At 42.7% G+C, this 23329-nt stretch overlaps 1 protein-coding gene across 3 annotated transcripts in view; it reads right to left on the bottom strand.

The window, feature by feature from the left end:
- DTD1 (D-aminoacyl-tRNA deacylase 1) overlaps nt 1-23329 on the bottom strand; it is a 130948-nt gene that overhangs the window by 85533 nt on the left and 22086 nt on the right. For all 3 annotated transcript variants that reach the window (XR_012883601.1, XR_012883600.1, XM_075864493.1), the window contains exon 4: nt 12365-12462. Coding sequence is in view for 1 of the 3 variants with exons in the window: in XM_075864493.1 (XP_075720608.1) it covers nt 12365-12462 (98 nt within the window). In the remaining 2 variants the exon portion in view is untranslated. The remainder of the gene's footprint in view (nt 1-12364; nt 12463-23329) is intronic.

Below are 23329 nucleotides of genomic sequence, written 5' to 3'. Positions count from 1 at the left end.
TGCAATCTTCCATTAAGGGATCCCATCCTTGTGGGAGATGTTCCTTTTGTCCCTTCATGCCCACTACTAAAAAAATTCACTAATCCTTTTGATAGTAAAATGTATCAGATCAGGCAATTTATTAATTGCCAAAGTAGTGGAGTAATATATGCAGCAAAATGTCCTTGTCCAAACTTATATATAGGGAAAACCATTCAGCAACTCAGAAGGCGCATCTCTAAACATTTTAGTTCAATTAATAAGAAAGAAGATACTCCTCTGTCGTGACATGTTAGAGCGGTACATGAGGAAAATATTAAATCCCTCCAATTCTGGGGTATTGCACAATTGAAAATGGGACCAAGAGGGGGTGATCTTGATCGGAAACCTTTACAGGAAGAAGCACGCTGGATCCATCATCTCAGTAGCCTGAATCCCAATGGCCTTAATGAAGGTTTTACCTTTGTGGCCTTCCTTTGAAATATTCTTCCCTAGCAATGCCTCTATTTATCATAATTAATCCATACTTACCTTCAAGTTTTTAACAAGATGTTATCCTCTTCATTTTTAAAATTTACATAAGGGCAACTCATAACATTATAATTCTTGGTATCTACCTTTCCTCTTCCTACATATGAATTGTAGTAGGAATATTATTATATATTCCCTATCTACTGGTTTACTGTAATGTCCGTGGCTGCGGGCTGTCAGCTCCAGCCTCCCGCTGACAGCCGCAGCCACAAGTCGGCAAGCGCTGACCCCAGCCTCCTCCTCAGGAGACGCCAGCGCTTGCATCCACTCACCTCCGCCGGAGCCCGCAGGGTCGTCCCCGCTCTTAAAGGGGCAGCGCGCGCACTGGACATCTTGAACGACCTTTGACCCGTGAGTACCCTGGGCTATAAGAGGGGTCCAGCCCCCTAGTTCGATGCCTGAGCGTTGTTAGTTTTCCCAGTCTGTCTTGCAAATGGTCCCTTAGTGTTTCCCGTTCCTGTTGTTACCCGTACCTTGTTACCCGTTCCTGTTTCCCGTGCTTTGCCCTAGTATCAAGTCGTGCCATGTCCTGTGTCATCTGCCACGTCCAGAGGAATCTGCCACGTCCAGAGGAATCCGCCACGTCCGGAGGAATCCGCCACGTCCGGAGGAATCCGCCACGTCCGGAGGAATTCGCCACGTCCTGTGTCCTCTGCCACGTCCGGAGGAATCCGCCACGGCCTGTGTCCTCTGCCACGTCCGGAGGAATCCGCCACGTCTGGCGCAACTTGTGTCATCCGTCACGTTTGGCGCCATCTGCTGCACCCATCTCATCTGTGCCAGAGCTGCGGCCACCATCTGGACTATTCAGGTACCCTTGTGCGGGACATTGTATTTCTGGGGTGCCCTGTTGTTTGGCCAGCTGCCTCCCCGCTGCGGCGGTACGGCCTAGTGGGTCCACTAACCCGCTTCGTGACATTTACCAGACATTTTCTATAGGAATTTATTTCCACTTGACCATATGCCTCTTCAATATTATCGCTCCTTAATAGGGCATTCTAATATCCGTGAGCTCTTTCCCCTCTCCGTGCTCTCACAGGCAAACCTTGGTCTTCCCAAGTTCAACAATATAACCAATGAATACATGCTGTATACTTAGTACAACTTCGCTTGCTTTGCTTCTTCAAAACGGGAGAACCTAAGCGTTCAGGCACGTGCAGTGTGGCCACCCATAATTCTTTCAAAGTCCTGTGACATGCGCACTGAGAATAAACGTCTACTTAGTCTCAGTATGTACTTTATGCACAAGTGCGCAGGTGCGGGCGTCAGTCTTTGTTTGGCCGCATTGGGTTTTTACCTAATTTCAATGATATATATGATTGGCAGTACACTTACCTTGCCAGCACGCATTGTAATTTTAAAATTTATGCTGTATGTCCTTTGGTAAGCAATAAAGTTATCAAATATATTCAAACTAGTTCTATCAGTCAAAAGTAGTTGGGGAAAAAAACCACGCTGCTATTGCCATTGAAATTCTCTTTGCATATACTGTGTAGGGGCACTATAAGGGCATTATACTCTAGGGGCAATATGGGAGCATTATACTGTGTGGGGAAGCCTTTTTAGGGGCACTAAACTGTGTGGGGCACTATAGGGGCATTATACTGTGGGGGCAATATTATGTAAGGGAGGCACTATGGCTGCATAATACTGTGTGTGGGGAGGCACTATGGAGGGAATATACTGTGGAGGGGAGAATAGTGTGAGTGTGTGAGTGTGTGTGTGTGTGTGTGTGTGTGTGTGTGTGTGTGTGTGTGTGTGTGTGTGTGTGTGTGTGTGTGTGTGTGTGTGTGTGTGTGTCCACTATGGATGCATTATACTGTGTGTGGGCAAAATAAGGGCATTATACGGTGTGGGAAGGCACTATGGGGCATGATACTGTGGAGGGTGTAATATTGTGTCGGGGCACTATGGGGGCATGATATTCTGTGGGTGGCACTACTGGGACATAATAATGTGTGAGGGACACTACTGGGGTATGATACTGTATGTGGGCACAAAGGGAACTGGATGTGTATGGACAGGGAATGGGCAGGGTTAGAGGCATGGCTTAGTTTTATAAAAAATTGGCCGCATGAACAGGAGTTGTCCCGCTTTCCGATCATTGAAAGTTGGGAGGTATGATATCCTCTACAGAGACGGCTGTTAGTTCTAGCTTTGACTCAGGCTGGGTACATACGTCGTGGTCCAAATGTGTTTTTGTCCGTGAATAAATAGAAAACCTCACAATTTTGCTGTGACTTTACAAAAATCATAGCATAATGTCACGGTTTTGATGTGATCTGCTGGATAAAACACATTTTGACCGCGTTGTGAGAACCCAGCCTAAGTAAATACTGCGATTGTCCATGCATTTACATATAAAGCCACTGAACCATCTCCCCATGCAGTTATCAGCGGATTCGGATTACACCAGGTAGTGCTGGCAAGCCGGCGGTCTCAGACTATGCCCCCTGCTATGGAGATAACTGAAAACTGCAGAACAGTGTGAACGGGGCTGATAAAATCGGAAAAATAAGTTTTGAGATTTTCAAAACATGTCAGAACACTCTATACTATAGATTAGTATATGAACCTTTACCAATTTGTTATTTTTTGCAAAGTGCTGGTATGCTTTATACTTTCTTTCCATTTCTGTAAACGTTCCGTTTTAAATTCGCTCCAAGTCAGAGGCAGGTTTATCAGTATGCTCGTCGTCTGCTGCTCTCAGTAATTTGAGGCCACCCTCACCTCTGCTACCTTGTTTGTCCTGTCATAGCATTTTGTATAAACATCTCTCTTAAGCCTTGGCAATTTAATAATCAGCATGTGAACGTTTGGTATTTCATCTGTGCATTCACAGGAGGTTAAGATCAGAGGTCTGTTTGTTTATATATTCAAAATGTTTATCCAGGACGGGTTTGATAGAAATTTTATCTTTATTTAGCAGCGTAGTTGGTTGTTGCTTTCAAAAATAGCTGACATTCCAGAAGCAGCACAAACCTGAAATACTGAGGTCTTCTTGCTAAAAAATAATTCAAGTGGTAGTATGAAAGTCTGTCTTTGGGATTTAAATGATAGCTTTTAGCCACAAGCACAGTCCTACCGGAGAAAGGAGGTCATGCGTGAACATAGCGGAGAACATTTATGCCGACAACTAAAAGAAAGAGAGGAAGACCACTTTATCACTCATTATTGAACTGTAGGACAAGCTGGAATAATTCAAGACCACTGAAATGGTCGGACCTGCATCTTATATTCAGCACTTGTCCCAAATCTACAAGCTTGTTAAATTGCATTATTTTAATTTGCATAAACCATTTGTTTCACAGCTCCAGTACCAAATGTAAATGTTATTTTGATTTCCTTCAAAATGTATTTGTTAAAACATCTGAGTACCAAAAGGATTTTGGAAGAAAACATGTTACTTCGATATTTGTAACCGCAAGATCAAAGGAGAGCTTCCAAAAAAAAATGCACGGAAAAGCCCCTTAAGTGATTTCTGTAAATGGGAGGGGAGAAATATCGGACTTCTGTAAGGAGACAATGCAATATATCTTGCATTAGAAGCAGGGGCGTAGCTAAAGGCTCATGGGCCCCGATGCAAAAGTTCTTATTGGGCCCCCCCCCGCAAACGCCTCATGGCCGACGGTCCGCAGCTTTCAGCTGCATCGCTGGGTCTCCTAAGTGACACAACAATGCAGCACTAGCAGCTGGGGCGTCACTAAGGCTGGGTTCACACACACTATTTACGGACGTAATTCGGGCGTTTTAGCATTGAATTACGTCCGAAAATTCGGCTCAAAAGCGTTGGCAAACATCTGCCCATTCATTTGAATGAGTCCTATGATGTTCCCTGCCGACGGTCATTTTTTTTACGCGCCGCTGTCAAAAGGCGGCGCGTAAAACAGACGCCCGCGTCAAAGAAGTGCCTGTCACTTCTTCAGACGTAAATGGAGCCGTTTTCCATGGACTCCATGGAAAAACAGCTCCAATTACATCCGTACACAGCGAAAAGACACCTGCACATGCCTTTACGGCTGAAATTCCGGAGCTGTTTTCTCCTGAAAACAGCACCGTAATTTCAGCCGTAACAGACGCTGCCGTGTGAACATACCCTCAGGGCTTAAAATGTCAGGGGAAATAGCCCCAATACATATGTGTCCGCCCAAAAAAAAATGTGTGTATAGGAGACAGCATATCTATAGCACTACGACCCTATAAACTATGGATAGGATTAGATACATTGGCTCAGCAGACAGTATCACACATGATAGGATTAGATACAGTGGCTCAGCAGACAGTATCACACATGATAGGATTAGATACAGTGGCTGAGCAGACAGTATCACACATGATAGGATTAGATACACAGATCAGCAGACAGTATCACACATGATAGGATTAGATACAGTGGCTCAGCAGACAGTATCACACATGATAGGATCAGATACAATGACTCAGCAGACAGTATCACACGATAGGATTAGATACATTGGCTCAGCCGACAGTATCACACATGATAGTATTAGATACAGTGGCTCAGAAGGCAGTATCACACCTGATAGGATTAGATACAGTGGCTCAGCAGACAGTATCACACATGATCGGATTAGATACTGTGGCTCGGAAGGCAGTATCACACATGATAGGATTAGATATAGGGCCCAGCAGACAGTATCACACATGATAGGATTAGATACAGTGGCTCAGCAGACAGTATCACACATGATAGGATTAGATACAGTGGCTCAGCAGACAGTATTACAAATGATAGGATTAGATATAGTACCCAGCAGACAGTATCACACATGATAAGATTAGATACAGTGGCCCAGCAGACAGTATCACACATGATAGGATTAGATATAGGGCCCAGCAGACAGTATCACACATGATCGGATTAGATACAGGGCCCAGCACGCTGACATTGCGGCTCCAGCGCTGGACCCAGGAAAGGTAAGAATAATAATTTTGCTTCTTTATGTGTTACTGATTATTTTTGTGTGTTTGTGTTTTTTTTACAGGTTCGGTTGTTGGACTTCGGATTCGAGGACTTCAATGACGGCGGTTTTTTTATTCTCAATAAAATGGTTAATGAGGGTTGTGGTTTTTTATTTCAATAAAATATTTTTTCTATGTGCTTGTATCTTTTTAAACTTTATTATCACCGCCTTAGTAATGGCCGCTGGCTGATTGACAACCTCCATTACTAAGGCGGGGCTTAATGTTAGCAGGTGCAGAGGCAAACACTAACCCCCATTATTACCCCGGTACCCACCGCCACCAGGGGTGCTGGGAAGAGTCGGGTACGAACCAGTACCCGTCCATCTGTAGTGACTGGTAAGCACCGGGGCGGCCGCAGGCTGGTAGTATTAGGCTGGGGAAGGCCAAAACCAGTGGCCCCCTACCACCCTGGTAATGCTGCCTGCTGCTGCTGCTGTGTTGTATCTGGCTGGTTATGAAAATTGGGGGGGACCCGACATTGTTCTTTCCAATTATTTTTTATTTAATTTTTTTTTAAATGACGTGGGGACCCCCCCATTTTTCATAACCAGCCAGATACAATAAAGCAGCAGCAGCCAAGCATCACCAGGGTGGGAAGGGCCACTGTTTCTGGGCTTTCCCCTGATAATACCAGCCTGCGGCCACCCCAGTGGCCGACCATCACTACAGATGGTCAAGTACTGGATGGTACCTGGCTCTTCCCAGCACCCCTAGTGGCGGTGGGTACCGGGGTAATAAAGGGGGTTAGTGTTAGCCTCTGCACCGGCTAACACTAAGCCCCGCCTTAGCAATGGATACTGTCAATCAGCCGGCGGCCATTACTAAGGCGGTAGTAATATAGTTTTAAAAAAAAACAGACATAGAAAAAATATTTTATTGAAATAAAAAAAAAAAAAAAAACACACAACCATCATTAACCATTTTATTGATAATAAAAAAAAAAAGCAGTCATCGAAGTAGTCCTGGAATCCGCCGTAGTCCAACGACCGAACCTGTAAGAAAACACACAAGAAAAACGATTAGTAACACATGTGTTAGGGTTAGGTACAGGGCCCATGTGTGATACTGTCTGTGGGACCCTGTATCTAAGCCTACCACAACGTAGGCTTAGATACAGAGTCCAGCAGACAGTAATCTTATACAGTATAAGATTACTGTCTGCTGGACCCTGTATCTAAACCTACAGTGTGGTAGGCTTATATACAGGGCCCATCAGACAGGATCACACATGGGCCATGTATCTAAGCCTACCATGTGATTGGCTTAGATACAGGGCCCAGTAGACAGAATCACACAATCTGTGATCCTGTCTCATGGGCCCCCCTAAGCCTGCTACATCGTAGGCTTAGGGGTTGTGCAGTCCCTAAACATTGATGGCCTATCCACAGGATAGGCCATCATTAGCTGATGTGTCTCCCGGGACCCGCCAATCAGCTGTTTTGAAGGGGCCGCAGCACTCGTACGAGAGCTGCTTCCCCTTCATTTCACTACTCGCTCACACTGTGAATCGCCGACACCGATTCACAGTGTGACCGGAATGAAGTGACCGGAATGAAGGGGAGCAGCTCTCGTACGAGTGCTGCGGCCCCTTCAAAACAGCTGATTGGCGGGTCCCGGGAGTCGGACTTCGACAGTCAGAACTAATCTTACCTTACTCTTCAGCCGCGGCGGTAGTTCTGTCGTCTCGATACTGTGCGCGGCGCATAGCGCTGTGCTGTCATGCGCTGCGCACAGCGCTTGACGTCAGGACCTCCGCTGCGATCCGGAACCAGGAAGGTAAGTAAAGTCTGTTACTATAGTAACAGGGGCCCGCGGCCCGAGTTACTATAGTAACTTTTTATTGATGTGGTGTGGGGGGCTGTGGGCCCCCCTGGCTTCGGGGGCCCGGTTGCAATTGCGACCGCTGCGACCCCTATAGCTTCGCCAGTGATTAGAAGGCTCTCAGTGAGAAGCCATGAATCCAATGACAACTCAAAATGCTTGATCCTTACGTTAACTACAGGTGTTCGTTTTTTGGGATACAGGCACTGATGTAAATCATCAAATGGATAAACACAACGTTCCCTATGACAATGAGGATTTTCAGGTGCATAGCTGCAGAGGACTTGTCACTGGGGCAATCCGCTTTATAATATGCTATCCACTCCCAGATCTCTACAAACTAAACTAAAGGGCCTTTCAAATGTCTCTCTTAGCAGTTCTAATTTAACGTGTACAATATTCATGTACATATAGTGTAGTTCAAGGTTTGACAGTGGAAAGAAACTCCAGGGAACCTCATACTGGTCTGCACTGGTTAATCGCCTAGTTCAGCAGAAGAGAAAGAGAATTACAATTAACACATTTTTGTGGCTACAGGGGATGGTCCAGACTACCAGACTACATATCCTTACTGCTGTTATAGTTAATGGTCCAGACTACTCGTATAGACGGCTGTTATAGGGGGTGGTCCAGACTGTTGTCATAGGGGGTTGGACAAATTACATAGACTAAGTGCTGTTATAGGGGGTGGTCCAGATTACATAGCAAAACTGCTGATATAGGGAGTTGCCCAGACTACAGAGCCAGACTGCTATATAGGGGTGGCCGAGACAACAGAGCAAGACCGCTGATTAAGGGGGTAGTCCAGGCTACTCAGGAAGACTGGGGTTATAGAGGGTGGTCCGGACTACATAGCCAGACTGCTGTTATAGGGAACAGTCCAGACTGCTGTTATAGGGAATGATCCAAACTACACGTGCAGACTGCTGTTATAGGGGGTGGTCCAGATTACAGAGCAAGACTGCTGTTATAGGGAACGTTCCAGACTGCGGTTATAGGTGGGTGTCTAGATTACACAGCAAGACTGATGTTGACTTATTTTACATCAAACACATGGTATTCTCAGTTATGGCCCAACGTATCTGAATCCATGATGGGGTTAAGTACAAATCCATATTTTTATGAATCCAAAATCATAACTTTATAATGACAGAAAATACAGCAATACATGGGTCTGTAATGAGGAGCATTAGCATCCGACATCTGACCAAGGTACTATAAAAGAAGCAGATGGGTCACATACCAAAGCACATTAATAAGGGGATTATGCAAAGCTGAACAGAATCAATGAGCAACAAAACAGTGTTGATGACAGGGACAATTTCATTACTTTTTCATCCACTCCACATTTAAGCATTTCCCAATGGTACAGTCTGGGTACAAACCTAATTGCATCGTACAATTCATCAGTATGAGTAACACTTGATCACACGCAAGCTGTAACCTTACGTGGCACTTCCATCTCTGTGCCATCATGTATTATGTATATTAGCCGTAAGTGTGCTCACCTAAACCACATTTACACACTTCATTATTTTACAAGCAAGCTTGATGTTATATATAACATGTATATGCCCCAATAAGTTATATTGGAAGGGGTTGTCTAAAGCTTTACGCTAAGGCTACATGATAACATGTCATCTGCAGCACAGTTAACAGTATTGCTGTAGTAGCATGGCTGGTATGTGACGCTGGCAAAGAAACAGGACCGTCATCTTGTCGTTTTTACTTGTCGTACCTATAATTCAGATGGGTAATGAAACAGGACTACAGTGTCACATTGTGCCACAGCCAGATTGCATCCTCCTCCATGAAAACATGTAAACTATACAATTTCAGCTACTTTAAGTAGTATAGTCAGACAATTTTACGAAAGTCATTTAAATTGGTCATAGGACAAATGTTCAAGTGGATTTTCCTGTGGTCAGAAGAATACGATACATAGGGCTTCAGAACATTAAAAAACTATGTGCACCCCTAATACCCTCTGCTGGTAACTATATTGAAATACATGTAAAAAAAAAAACATTGCCACATTAATACTAAATACAAATATAAAAGTTCGAATTCCATGAACATTCAGTACATGCTCCTACTGAAACCACCACAAATTGTTTAAAGATCCGCAGGACAGAATACTATAAAGACTGAGCAGAGGTGAATTTTCCACACATTCAAACCCTATGACAGCATTTTCTAAATACACAGTTTATGCCGTTAAAATAAATATGGAAAGAGTCTTAATTAAAACAATGGAGGCTAAAGCGGAACTGTACAGTCTTGTTTCAGACACTAAATATTTGGAAGTACTCAATGTAAAATAAGCCACAATATGGAAGCTTAAGCGCCTAATATTTAATACATATTTACCCACAGGGCCATATAAATGTAGACTAACTACCCCTGAGTCCCAGGCACCGGATTACCAAAATAAATAAAGCTAGACATCATATTTTATTTGGAAGACTAGGATAAGACATAGACGCAGTAATATTTATTAGTAAGGATTACTGCTGAGACACAGAATCTCAATCAGTTAATGAAGATGAAAGACACTAAAGTAATACAAGGACACGTCTGCTGCTTCCAACCGAGCCAATGACGATCCCTTGTAATGCAATTATACTTGTAACTGCTCTTCTCTGTCTCAGAAATTCCCAGTTCATTTAGGTCATTCTGTCTGTTATTTCTTATATTGTTGAGCAATAAGTACAAAAAAAAATTATTCATAGCCAAAAAATAAATAGAAAAATGTATTTTCACTTCTATTTTAACACACAGATAACAGGTTGAACGTGTAGTGTTGCATTTAACAGCAGTGAGTGCACACAAGTATGGCATGAGTACCGTACTGCTGCCACTTCTACTACAGTACCAGGCACTCCATTGCAGCTTCCAAATTTCCCGATTCCTTATGACACTGCCTCGAATATCCGTTGATATGTTCCGCCTGAGCTTTCCGTCGGAGGAACCCATCAAAGGAAAGGCAAACGGAAACCATAGTTTCCGTTTGCATTACCATTGATTTAAATGGTAATGCTTCCTTCCATTGCCAATGGTTTCCTTTTGTCTCCGTTCCGTAAGGTTTCCGTTATTTTGACTGAATCAATAGCGCAGTCCTTACGGGACGGAGACAAATGGAAACCGTTAGCAACGAAAGCATTATCATTGAAATCAATGGAAATACAAACGGAAGCTAGGGTTTCCGTTTACCTTTCCGTTGATGGGTTCCTCCGGCGGAACCCTTCAAGTAAGCGCTGATGGGAACAGGCCCTTTGTGTCCCCTGTTTTTCACCGTACCATTGTAGTAATTATGGTGATGGAATCACAGCTCAAATAATGATTGAGTCCAGTCATTAAAGAGGCTCTGTCACCACATTATAAGTGGCCTATCTCCTACATAAGGAGATGGGCGCTATAATGTAGGTGAAGGCAGTGCTTTTTATTTAGAAAAACTATCTATTTTTACCAAATTAGGAGCGATTTTAGATTTATGCGAATTAGTTTCTTAATGCCCAAGTGGGCGTGTTTTCACTTTAGACCAAGTGGGCGTTGTACAGAGGAGTGTATGACGCTGACCAATCAGTGACCAATCATCGTCATGCACTCCTCCCCATTCATTTAGACAGCGCATAGTGACACTGGGTTGTTCACGATGTGCTGTCTTATACGGACATATTAACGTTACTGACGTGTTTAGACAGTGAATAGACATTCCTTCCAGCCAGGACGGGATGTCTATTCACAATCCCTGCACTTCGTTAACGTTTGTTTGGTACTTACAGCAGAGGAAGCGTAATCTCGCGAGATCTCTCTGTAAATGACAGTTTACAGCGAGATTATGCTTTGCTCTGCTGTACGTACCAAACAAACGTTAACGAAGTGCAGGGATTGTGAATAGACATCCTGTCCTGGCTGGAAGGAATGTCTATTCACTGTGTAAAAACTTCAGTAACGTTAATATGTCAGTATAAGACAGCACATCGTGAACAACCCAGTGTCAATATGCGCTGTCTGAATGAATGGAGAGAAGTGTAGGACGCTGATTGGTCACTGATTGGTCAGCGTCATACACTCCTCTGTACAACGTCCACTTGGTTTAAATTAAAAGCACGCCCACTTGGGCATTAAGAAACTAATTAGCATAAAGCTAAAAATCGCTCCTAATGTGGCGAAAATAGATCGCTTTTCTAAATAAAAAGCACTGCTGTCACCTACATTACAGCGCCCATCTCCTTATGTAGGAGATAGGGCACTTATAATGTGGTGACAGAGCCTCTTTAAGGCCATTCACACACAGCGTTTTTGCTATGATCAGACATTATTGATTATATCATACCAATAACCATAACATGTAAATCTAGTCTTAGTGTTTTGAAAACCTAACCACTTATCTGAATACAGGTATTTGTTTTTTCACACCAGTAGCAAACCAATGGGACTTTGGCGATGGTCACATCACATTCAGTGTGCACCTTCAGCATGTGTGCCATGAAATACCTCCAGTGCACACGATGAAGATGTCCATAGATCCCTATAGACCGGACGAATGTACTGTGCAGAATATATATTTTTTGAACACAACAGCCTATGCATGACATGTGCAAATGTATCGAGAACAGGCACAAACGTCAGAAGTAGAAGTTCGGCGCACAAGTCAGGAGATTTTTCCAGTGAGTGCGCAGAACACAAAACTTTTATCATGCTGTTGAACAGAACCTAACAAATAGGAAGCACAACATATAATAGACTGCTTAGTACACCTGCCGATCTCAGTTTTCATTGTATTGGTTTTGCCACCTCATTGAATGTCACAAGATTTTATCTACAATCTTAAAGACCAAGCTGACCGTAGTTTTTATACACCACTACCCACCCGCACCACACTTTATATACTGGCTCCTTTATCATTTCAATTAGTCAAACGGTTTGTTAAGTTATCAATTGTGTGCGGCAAAGGTGATTTTCTTTTCCGATGGTCTGGTGAATAAATGATACCTGCTTTAGATTAACATTTGTTTACTTTTACTCCTTGCTAGTTACTTACATGTTTTGGATCAGCTGTTGAGGCTGGGGGCACCAACTCTATTGTAACCGGGCCGTCATTTTGTATGTGTACTTGCATATAAGCTCCAAACTTGCCATCTGAAAAAAAAAAAAAGTTAAAAAACCTGTTATATCTTCCCAGGTAATCAAATATTATAATATATTTTTAATCAGAATTTCATTAGAAAAGTGTAGAATTGGCTCATGTATGACAGTTGAATTATCAGAAAGTTAAAGGGAACCTGTCACCAGCATTCCACCTATTGAACTCTACCCATCCCTCTCTTTCCGCTGCTGTCAAAAGTTCATTGCCGTTATCCCCTCTCCTAAACTCCTCCTCTGACCTTAAATAATGGTCTGCAAATATTTTGCGCCTTTTATGGTAATAATCCATCAGTCTAATTCGTTCCTCCAACCCACCGCTGAAAACTGGCCCACCCTGAATGTCTCAAATCCAGTTACTGCGCATGCGCCGCTATGGTGTCCCGTGGTCCACACGCTCCAGAATAAAACATTGATGCGCAAGCGTGGAATTTCGTGTGTGCTGGGGGAAGGCGAGGAACGGTCAATCAAAAGTAAGGAGGTGGGATTAACTCAGAAGGCTTGAGTAATAAAGAGGACTCTTTTTCAACGAATATATGACTTATGCTCATTAGCATACGGCGCAGGAACACTAAAAACTGAATACAAAATAAAGTTACAGAGCCTACTTAGAAGATAATTATAGGTTACATAAACACTACCAGCAGGTATTGCTGGTTTAATAGGTAAAATGCTGGTGACAGGTTCCCTTTAAGAATTCTCAAATGTAATAATACAAAAATGACTTATCTACAGGTGATTAAAGTGTTCATTTTAAATATAGTAACAAAAATGACTGATTTCTAATTTTTGGTCAGCACCAAGACCTGTGTGACTTTCATGGAACTGAAGAAAATATATATATTTTTTAACGTTTTCTTTTGTTCTGTATCACCATCTTGTGTCAAAAGATTGTACTGTCCTATAATGTGGAAAATGTGGTCACGGATGAAGAGCTTGGCACCCAGTGGCGTAACTACCGCCGTAGCAGCAGTAGCGGCTGCTACGGGGCCCGCGACATGAGTTGGCCCGTGTCGCCCGCCAGCACGGGCCCCCACCATGGCCGGAGGCTCCGCTAGCAGCCGCTATGGCTGCTACAGCGCGACGCCACTGAACAGTACGGCAGAGCAGGGAGGTATCTCCCCGCTCTGCCATTAAACACAAGACATGTATCACCTATCCACAGGATAGGGGATACATGTGTGATCGCTGGCAGCGATAGGGAGAACGGGGGACTGAAAGTCCCCTGAAGTTCTCCATCACAAACCTCGGACTTCCGGGGTCTGTGTCGGCAGCTCCGTAGAAATGAATGGAGCGCCGGTCTCGCTTGTGCGCATGCGTGACCAGCGCTCCTTTCATTTTTAGTGAGCTGCGCAGACTCCGGAAGATAGCGCCATACAGCCCCCCTGTAGATAGCGCCATACAGCCCCCCTGTAGATAGCGCCATACAGCCCCCCTGTAGATAGCGCCATACAGCCCCCCTGTAGATAGCGCCATACAGCCCCCCTGTAGATAGCGCCATACAGCCCCCCTGTAGATAGCGCCATACAGCCCCCCTGTAGATAGCGCCATACAGTCCCCCCCTGTAGATAGCGCCATACAGTCCCCCCCTGTAGATAGCGCCATACAGTCCCCCCCTGTAGGGAACGCCATACAGTCCCCCCCTGTAGGGAACGCCATAAAGTCCCCCCCTGTAGGGAACGCCATAAAGTCCCCCCCTGTAGGGAACGCCATAAAGTCCCCCCCTGTAGGGAACGCCATACAGTCCCCCCCTGTAGGGAACGCCATACAGTCCCCCCCTGTAGGGAACGCCATAAAGTCCCCCCCTGTAGGGAACGCCATACAGCCCCCCCCTGTAGGGAACGCCATACAGCCCCCCCCTGTAGGGAACGCCATACAGCCCCCCCCTGTAGGGAACGCCATACAGCCCCCACCTGTAGGGAACGCCATACAGCCCCCACCTGTAGGGAACGCCATACAGCCCCCCCCTGTAGGGAACGCCATACAGCCCCCCCCTGTAGGGAACGCCATACAGCCCCCACCTGTAGGGAACGCCATACAGCCCCCACCTGTAGGGAACGCCATACAGCCCCCACCTGTAGGGAACGCCATACAGCCCCCACCTGTAGGGAACGCCATACAGCCCCCACCTGTAGGGAACGCCATACAGTCCCCACCTGTAGGGAACGCCATACAGCCCCCTCTGTAGATCGCGCCATACAGCCCCCTCTGTAGATATCTACAAAGGGGGCTGTATGGCGTTATCTACAGGGGGGCTGTATGGCGTTATCAAAAGGGGGTTTGTAAAAAAAGGCACTATCTACAAGGGGGGGGGGGGTTGTGTGACACCCGGGGGAGGGGGGGCCCCAGTCAAAAGTTTGCTATGGGGCCCAGTCTTTCCTAGTTACGCCCCTGATGGCACCTGTTCTTGAACATAAAATGTCATAGATAGGATGTGCGTCACAACCATAATACTTAAATGGAGAGAAATATCAAAGCCCATTTAGATTTTTTCAATAATGTGAAAAATTTTAGAAAGTGTATTTCACCTCGCGTCACCACCACCGATCTGCTGTTTTGAAGGGGTTGTGGCGCTCATGCAAGCGCTGCTTCCCCTTTACCTGCTCATACTCCAGTGAATGAGAAAAGGCTGTAATACTGTGAACTGCTGCTACAAGTGTGTCGGCGATTAAGAGTATGTGCACACGGTAGCAGGCTTTTACGTCTGAAAAGACAGACTGTTTTCAGGAGAAAACAGCTGCCTCGTTTCAGACGTAAATGCTCCTCCTCGCATTTTGCGAGGCTTCTCTAACAGCCGTAAATTTTGAGCTGTGCTTCATTGAGTTCAATGAAGAACGGCTCAAATTACGTCTGAAAGAATTGTCCTGCACTTCTTTTGACGAGGCTGTATTTTTACGTGTCGTCGTTTGACAGCTGTCAAACGACGACGCGTAAATGACAGGTCGTCTGCACAGTACGTCGGCAAACCCATTCAAATGAATGGGCAGATGTTTGCCGACGTATTGTAGCCCTATTTTCAGACGTAAAATGAGGCATAATACGCCTCGCTTACGTCTGAAAATAGGTAGTGTGAACCCAGCCTCACAGTAAGAGCAGCGACAAGGATGATGGGGAAGCAGCGCTCACACAAGCGCCGCGGCCCCATCAAAACAGCTGATCTGCCGGGGTGCCAAGAGTTGGACCCCCAATGATGAGATATTGATGACCTAGCCTGAGCATAGGCAATAATCTTCTCATTGAAAAAACTCTTTAATCTAAAAAAGTAATATGATCTTATACTTATTCTAAGTTACAGCCTGTATTATACTGCAGAGACGCAGTATTCTACCGGCTTCAGAGCTGAAATTTCCCATAATTGCTTGCTGACACAATGGAGCAGATTTATTATTACGGTCTTAAACTTAGCTTTCAACTAGAGCAGGCAGACAGGAGATGCGCCAAAATGTATCTGGTGCATTCTGTATGATTAATTTACCTCATCTTGCTAGACACGTTAGACACTTATTTTTCTTACGCCACATCTTGGTTCGCTTATTTTAGACCAATATTTTGCGTTATAATTTTGGACCACTTTGGCGCACTTTAAGCCATGCCACATTTTCTAGACACTTTTCAAAACTATCTAGTGAGGCACAAAAAGTGTCTAAAACATGCTAGAAATCTGGCGCAAGGCATGTACGGCAGTTTTTTTTTTGCACAATTTGAACCAGACTTCTGGAGATTTAAACCAGAAACTATACATACCGTAATCTGATAAGGATAAAATAGCTCTCCTATTGCATTATAGGAGCCAAGTTATATGGAATGTGTCTGACATGACAACAAGCTTGTCAACTGTTTCCCATGGCAACCAGCAGAACTGAGAATGCAGCTCTGAGTTATAAGCAATGTTTTGTCATGTTGATACTTGTCCTAAAGCCTTCAAATCCAGACTTTGGAAATACATTTTAAATAGTATCTGTCCTTATGTGACAAAACAATATACTATTTTTTTATGGTTTACATTATTTTATGTTTTTTATTTAATGTGTTATATATCATGAAAATTGTATTAAACTCATGTAACACAGGTACTAAGATGGCAGACCTGGAGCTCTCATTAGGCCCCAGCTGCCATGACAAAACATCAGCATAGGGGAGTGATGGGTCTATAGGGTGACAGAGGGGGCCCCCCCCTCTGTCTAACCACTTATAGCGACATCTTACTGTGGCATCTAAATGATAAAACGACTGGAATCTGAGTTATCTCCGATCCCGGTCATTATAAAAGGGTGTCAGCTGTGATATTCCCGCCAACACCCGCTGCGTATGGAGCAGGCTCAACTCCTGAGCCTACTCCATACATTCCCCTGCGACATCCGCCATACATATACAGCGGATGTCACCAAGGGGTTAAAAAAAACAACAGTTGGGCTATGTTCATACAGGGCAGATATGCTGCATAAACACGCAGGTAATTCTGGTTGATAAACCGCACAAAATTGTTTAAAAAAAGAAATAAATAGTTTTACAAAAAAAAGCGTTTAAAAAAATTTGAAAAGCTTATGTCAGGGATCATTACCATGTATATTGTTTGAAAAATATTATCCTTACATATATATATATATATATATATATATATATATATATATATATATATATATATATTCAGTATATTACACAAAGAGATTGGATTCATGGAGCACAAAGAGCCTGCATAGCACGCCTATGGAAGACACCGCCCCCTGGAATGCAAAGAGGAGTGTGCAGAAGAATGTACAGGAAAACTTACAGCAGAGGAGCCAATGGGACTTAAGCAAGTCCCACATCTCGAGGGAGGGGCATGTGTCTCTTTCTGTGTTTCTTTGTTCTGAATAAAAAGTTTTTCAGTCTTCCTCCTGACTGAGAAAGGGAAGCTGTACCAAACATCTGTGTGGTGTACTTCTCTCCAGGCATGCCTTCAGCTTTCAATTTACAGAGGTGGTTATTCGGTGTGAAATACGGACTTGACACTTATACTTACCCCGGTCTTCGTAGTCATGGCGAGGCGTCCCCCTGTTGTCCATGCAGCCCCGCCTTCTGTGATGACGTTTCATCCCATGTGAATGCTGGAGCCTGGGAATACCAGGAGGCCGGATTGGACGGAGAAGCATAGAGAACGGAGAAAGTAAAATCTTTATTTTTAGGAGTTGTGATTTTTACGGCGGAATTGCAGCTTTTCCACCGCAAAAATAGCAACATTTGTTATTTGTTGCAGGATTTACCTCCCCATCGAAATCAATGGGGAAAACCTGCAGCAGACAAGCAGCGATTCCACAGCATAAATTACCATGCTACGGATTTAAAAAAATCGCACCACAGGCCAATTTATAAATAGTTTTTCGGCTGATTTTTTCAAAATCTTATCCACTCTGCTGATACTGTATTATGCTGTAGCTTTTTTGCAATGAAATCCGTTGCAGAAAACGTGCAGTTTTAAAGAAGCAGTCTGTGACTGTGCCAGCCAAGACAGACAAATCCAAACACAGTGACAGCATGGTTTACGGCATTTGGAAGAGAGTACTCAACTGACGAATGCAACCGGCTGGAAATACACCAGACCACCATGGACAATTTCTCATGTTTTTAACATTCTTCTGCTCATCTGATTTAAAAGAATTCTAATTGGTGACTTTTTTTTCTCCAGCTTGTGTTGCATAAATCTCTAGTCTGCAATTTATTAACAGAAAAAGAAAACTAAATGTCCATGTATGCGTCTGAACAGCACCTGGTTCAATAGGGTTTTAGTTCAGCGTGAAAATGTTCTTCGCTAATCAGCCATCCAGCCATCACAAAGCCTTCTCATCAGCAATCAACGGGAATTGGCTGTATGAATAGAAACTCCGCTAACAAAAATTAGACTCAAGTGCATCGAGAGCAGAAATACAGTAATCCCGGGGAAAATTGCAATCAGTGAAATACTAGATAAATCCAAAAGACAAGATGTTCCTGTGGCAAATAATACACAGTGTTTTTCCTGCAACCTAAATCTAAATGATTGTGCATCTTATTATGGACGTCGATTGAATCCAGGTGCAACGATATCCTCTAGATCAGTTACTAATTATTAGATAGTAAGCAGTCATAAGATTGGGCTACAGATACCAGCACTATGGGCTCAGGCATTCACATCTTTTTGGCCGTTATTGTAAGCCATTGTTAATGTTACTATTGCATTCATCACATTTTTCACAATGGTTAAAAGTTAGGTTACAATTATGACTTGTGTACAACAGATTTATATCATCTGCACTGGCATACATGAGTGACCGTATTCTACACAATAAAAATGCTTTCCCTAAAACGCCTTGGCAGTCATTTTAACTTTGTCCTAAGAAAAAAAATCCTCTGGTGAACAGAAGTCCTTTAATTGTGGTTTTCTTTGAAAATTTTATCAATTCTATGCAGCTGTTTTCTTGTGATATCCATTCGGGTTATACGTTGGAGGTCAGAGGTTTCTCTGATCTGTACCATTAGAGTGGGGTAGTGGCTATATATTACAGCCATTCCCCACTCCTGATCATGTGGGCACAGTAGCAGTGCTCCTGCCTGCTGCTCATGATTAGCATACTCTTCATAGGACATCAAGTAGTTAAAGCATACCTCCAGTCAAAAACATACATTTTACATTGCTCCTGAACACACATGTAAAATTTAGCACGCACGCACGCACGCACACCTTTCAATATCTATCTCCCCTTTTTTTCCTGTGAGTGCCACAACAGATTGCAGGGGTTTTCCCAGAATCATTATCACCTATCCAAAGTATAGGTGACCATGTTCTATTCGCTGGGGGCCCCACCAGTTGTGAGAAAGGGGGTACCAAAACCCCCCCTGTTCCTCCTCACTGCTCAACCGCAAGAGGAGCTTGAATATAGCGGCGGTCGAGCATGCGTGCTGCCGCTCCATTCAAAAGCTTTGGGATTGAAATAGTGGAAACAGCCGAGTACAGTGCTTGGCTGTTTCCCTCATTTTTATAGATATTGAATGGAGTGGCGGGCGCATGCTCGACTGTCACTCCATTCAAGCTCCTCCTCACTGTGGGGGGGGGTTACAGTGAAGAGGATCTGGGGGTTCGAAACCCCAATCTTCAAGATCAGTGCGGGTCCCAGCGATGGGGCCCCCCGGCATTTAGAATATTATCACCTACCCTGTGGATAGGTGATAATTTATGATTCTGGGAAAACCCCTTTAATAAAAGGGGTATGTTTGTTATACACACTGAAACAATCCTCCTGTGTTTTATTCTGTTGTTCGAAGCCTATGGACAAGAGTGGCGCTGTTTCTAATCTCAGACAATCTCTTTAGGAGAACTGAAAGATATTTATTTCTTGCCATACATTCAGGTCTGTACCAATAGGTACACGATAATGGAGGTCACAATGTATTACTAGGGAAGAAGAAGGATTATTACACTTTGATTTGTACATAGATTGTGGTTTGTAAATTGTGTGTTAACCTCATCTCTTACAATTCATTACCCCCCAGTCTGATTTAATGCAGTCAATATCCACATGTGGTTACAAGTATAAATTGTAACTAAATCCGCCTGATGTATTGTACTCAAGTTTCAGAAATCAATATCCTATTATCTTTACTTTTAAACTCGTTATTTGCTTTTATAATAAAACCTATGCCAAAAAGTCTCCGTTTTTTTCTATGCTGGTTTTCATTTTTAACACTACATATTCTGTAGCCTATCCCAGCTATATTACTGTAAGTAATGTTTTTTTTTGGGGGGGGGAAATAGGGAAAAAAAGCAATTTTTTGTCGTTTTTTTTTACATCTTTCACTGTGCAGTTTATAGAACGTATTTATTTTATTATAAGGGTTATCACGATTGCGGCGCTACCAAATATGTAGTTTTTTTTGTTACACTTTTGCAAAATAAAACCAATTTTTATGTAAAAAATGTATTGTTATTTCTTTTTTTTACTCTGAACACTTTTTTTAATTTATTTATTTTAAACAAACTTAATTTCATTTATTTTTTAGTCCCACTAGGGGACTTTATATTGTGGTCTGCTTATCGCTTATGTCATAATTTAGTATATTCAGTATACCAAAGCATTATTGCCAGTCACTAATGTACTAACAGGTAACCTATTGGAAACTCTTGAAGTTTATAACTATTCTCTCATTACTGTAACAGAAGTCAGCTCCATACAGCAGAGCTAAACTAGTTGAGCTACAGTGTAAAGAATGGGGGAGGGACAAAGAAGAGTACAATTTAACTTTTAGGACCACAACTACAATTTCTCTATAAGACATGCCTGAAAATAACTTTCTAATAAATAAAAATAGTTACTAACTTAATTAGTGGTGTTGCTTGATGATGTGGGGCCCATCTTCAGGGTCGCTTTCGGGAAGGAGTCTTCGGCAATTGCCTGGTTTGAAAACAACTTTCTTTATGTCAGCTCTGCAGTTATCTGATACAAAAAAAATCTAGTCCCACTGCATTATAGGAGCTCAGCTAAGCGGTCAGGAGTGTGTCTGTTGATAAGCTTGTCGACTGTTTCCAATAGCAACGAGCACACTTGTGAATGCAGCTTTAGACTACGATATGAAGTTTTTGGTCCTTAATTCAGAAATACCTAATAAAGTGGTGTTTTCCTGTGGTGACTTTAGGGTTGGAGTTGGCAGAATCACTACTTTATTAACTTTTGTCTCAAACTAGTACATATATGAGTAGTCCGTATTTTATCAGTACGTTGCAAAGTCTTATTTCAGATATTCATTAAATGTACAGCTGCAAGTGACAGCAGTAAGAAAGATCACGGTCTGTTACTGTCATCTCTCCCCCTGTACAGCCCTTTAGTGACACCCAGAGGGGTGATTCAGGAACATTTCCTCATGTTATCATATCTCACCAATAGTTACATAGTTGAGAAGATTAAAAAAATACATAGGTCCATCAAGTCAAACATATAATATTACAGTGTTGATCCAGAGCAAGGCAAACAACCCCATGAGGAAGTCTCCAATTTCCCCATATTAGGGGGAAAAGTTCCCAACTCCAAATATGGCAATCAGAATAAATCCCTACATCAACGTCCCATCTCCAGAATATAGTACATCTAACCGGTTATGCTATACTGTATCTTTAAAGAAAGGCATTCAGGCCAGTCTTGAACTTGCTCAATAAAATCAACCATCACAACAATCTGTGGCAAAAAGTTCCATAGTCTCACTGCTTTTACAGTAAAGAATCCGGTCTTTGATTATAGTGTAACTTTCCTCTAAACTTAGAGGATGCCCCCTTGTCATGGTTACAGGCCAAGGAATAGAAAGATGTTCCACCTCTGGGAGAACGGAATTCACCTAATTCCTGCCAACACCTGTGAAAATTCCATAAATGTTTCAAGTGGGAATATATTAATTGTTTTTACACAAGTGATAACCAAAATGGTGGACAACCCCGAGAGACAATGGCAGCCAGACAGATGAAAGTTTCTAAGTATATCTTCAGAAGGTCAGTGTGGATTGCTAACAAACAGGGATATTTTGTCTTTAATATTTCTGTAAAAATCACTTATTTTGTATGCTGTATTGGGAGATGTTTAGCTAATAAAGTGGAGATCCACTAACATCCTAAACCGCTTTTTTAGTTAAAAATAATATGCAGATGGATATATAAAATGTACCATTAATATCCTATATTTATACGGTTATGACGTCCTATTTTGACTTTGGCATTTCTGGCATTTAGGACATTTCCTGAGGCATTTTACATGTATAGAAAGCAGATAAGAGACCTGTATATCCCAGTGGTTGCCACTTACACAAATAAATTGGGCATCTATTTTTACAGAGCGTCTGAAACCTATACCACAAAAATACCCTAGAAAATAATGAGCACATGAATTTCACATTACACTCACAGCATCAGCACATTTCGAGTACCATGTACAGATAGTGATGGATGAGCCGGCTTATTTCATTGACCTCTTAGGTAAACATGCTATTTAACCCCTTAATGACCAGCCTATTATAAACCTTAATGACCAGGCCATTTTTTAAGTTTTTCCATCGTCGCATTCCAAGAGCTATAACCTTTTTATTTTTGCGTCGACATAGCTGTATAAGGTCTTGTTTTTTTGCGGGACAAGTTGTATTTTTTAATAGCACCATTTTGGGGGACATATTATTTATTGATTAACTTTTATTAACTTTTATTTGGGGGGAAATAGAAAAAAATCTGACATTTCGCCACTCTTTTTCGCGTCTTAAATCTACGCCGTTTACCGTGTGATATAAATAACACAATAACTTTATTCAGCGGGTTGTTACGAGTGCAACGATACCAAATTTGTATAGTTTTTGTATGTTTTACTACTTTTACACAGTAAAAACGCTTTTTTTTCAAAATTATTTGTTTTTGTGTCTCCATATTTGAAGAGCCGTAACGTTTTTATTTTTTCGCCGATGCGGTTGTATGAGGGCTTTTTTTTTGCGGGAAGACTTGTAGTTTTTATTGGTACCATTTTGGTGTAGATGCGACTTTTTGATCACTTATCACATTTTTTTAACCCCTTAAGGACGCAGCCTAGTTTTGGCCTTAAGGCTCAGAGCCCATTTTTCAAATCTGACATATTTCACTTTATGTGGTAATAACGTGGGAATGCTTAAACCTACCCAAGCGATTCTGAGATTGTTTTCTCGTGACACATTGGGCTTCATGTTCGTGGTAAAATTTGGTCGATATATTCAGTGTTTATTGGTGAAAAATTGCAAAATTTAGAGAAAATTTTGAAAAAAATTGCATTTTTCAGAATTTGAATGCATCTGCTTGTAAAACAGACGGTTATACCACCCACAATAGTCACTAGTTCACATTTCCCATATG

Source organism: Rhinoderma darwinii, chromosome 4, assembly GCF_050947455.1.
Source record: "Rhinoderma darwinii isolate aRhiDar2 chromosome 4, aRhiDar2.hap1, whole genome shotgun sequence".
Taxonomy (NCBI): Eukaryota; Metazoa; Chordata; class Amphibia; order Anura; family Rhinodermatidae; genus Rhinoderma; species Rhinoderma darwinii.
Note: the sequence above shows the minus strand (reverse complement) of the source record. Positions and strands in the feature narration are given on the sequence as shown.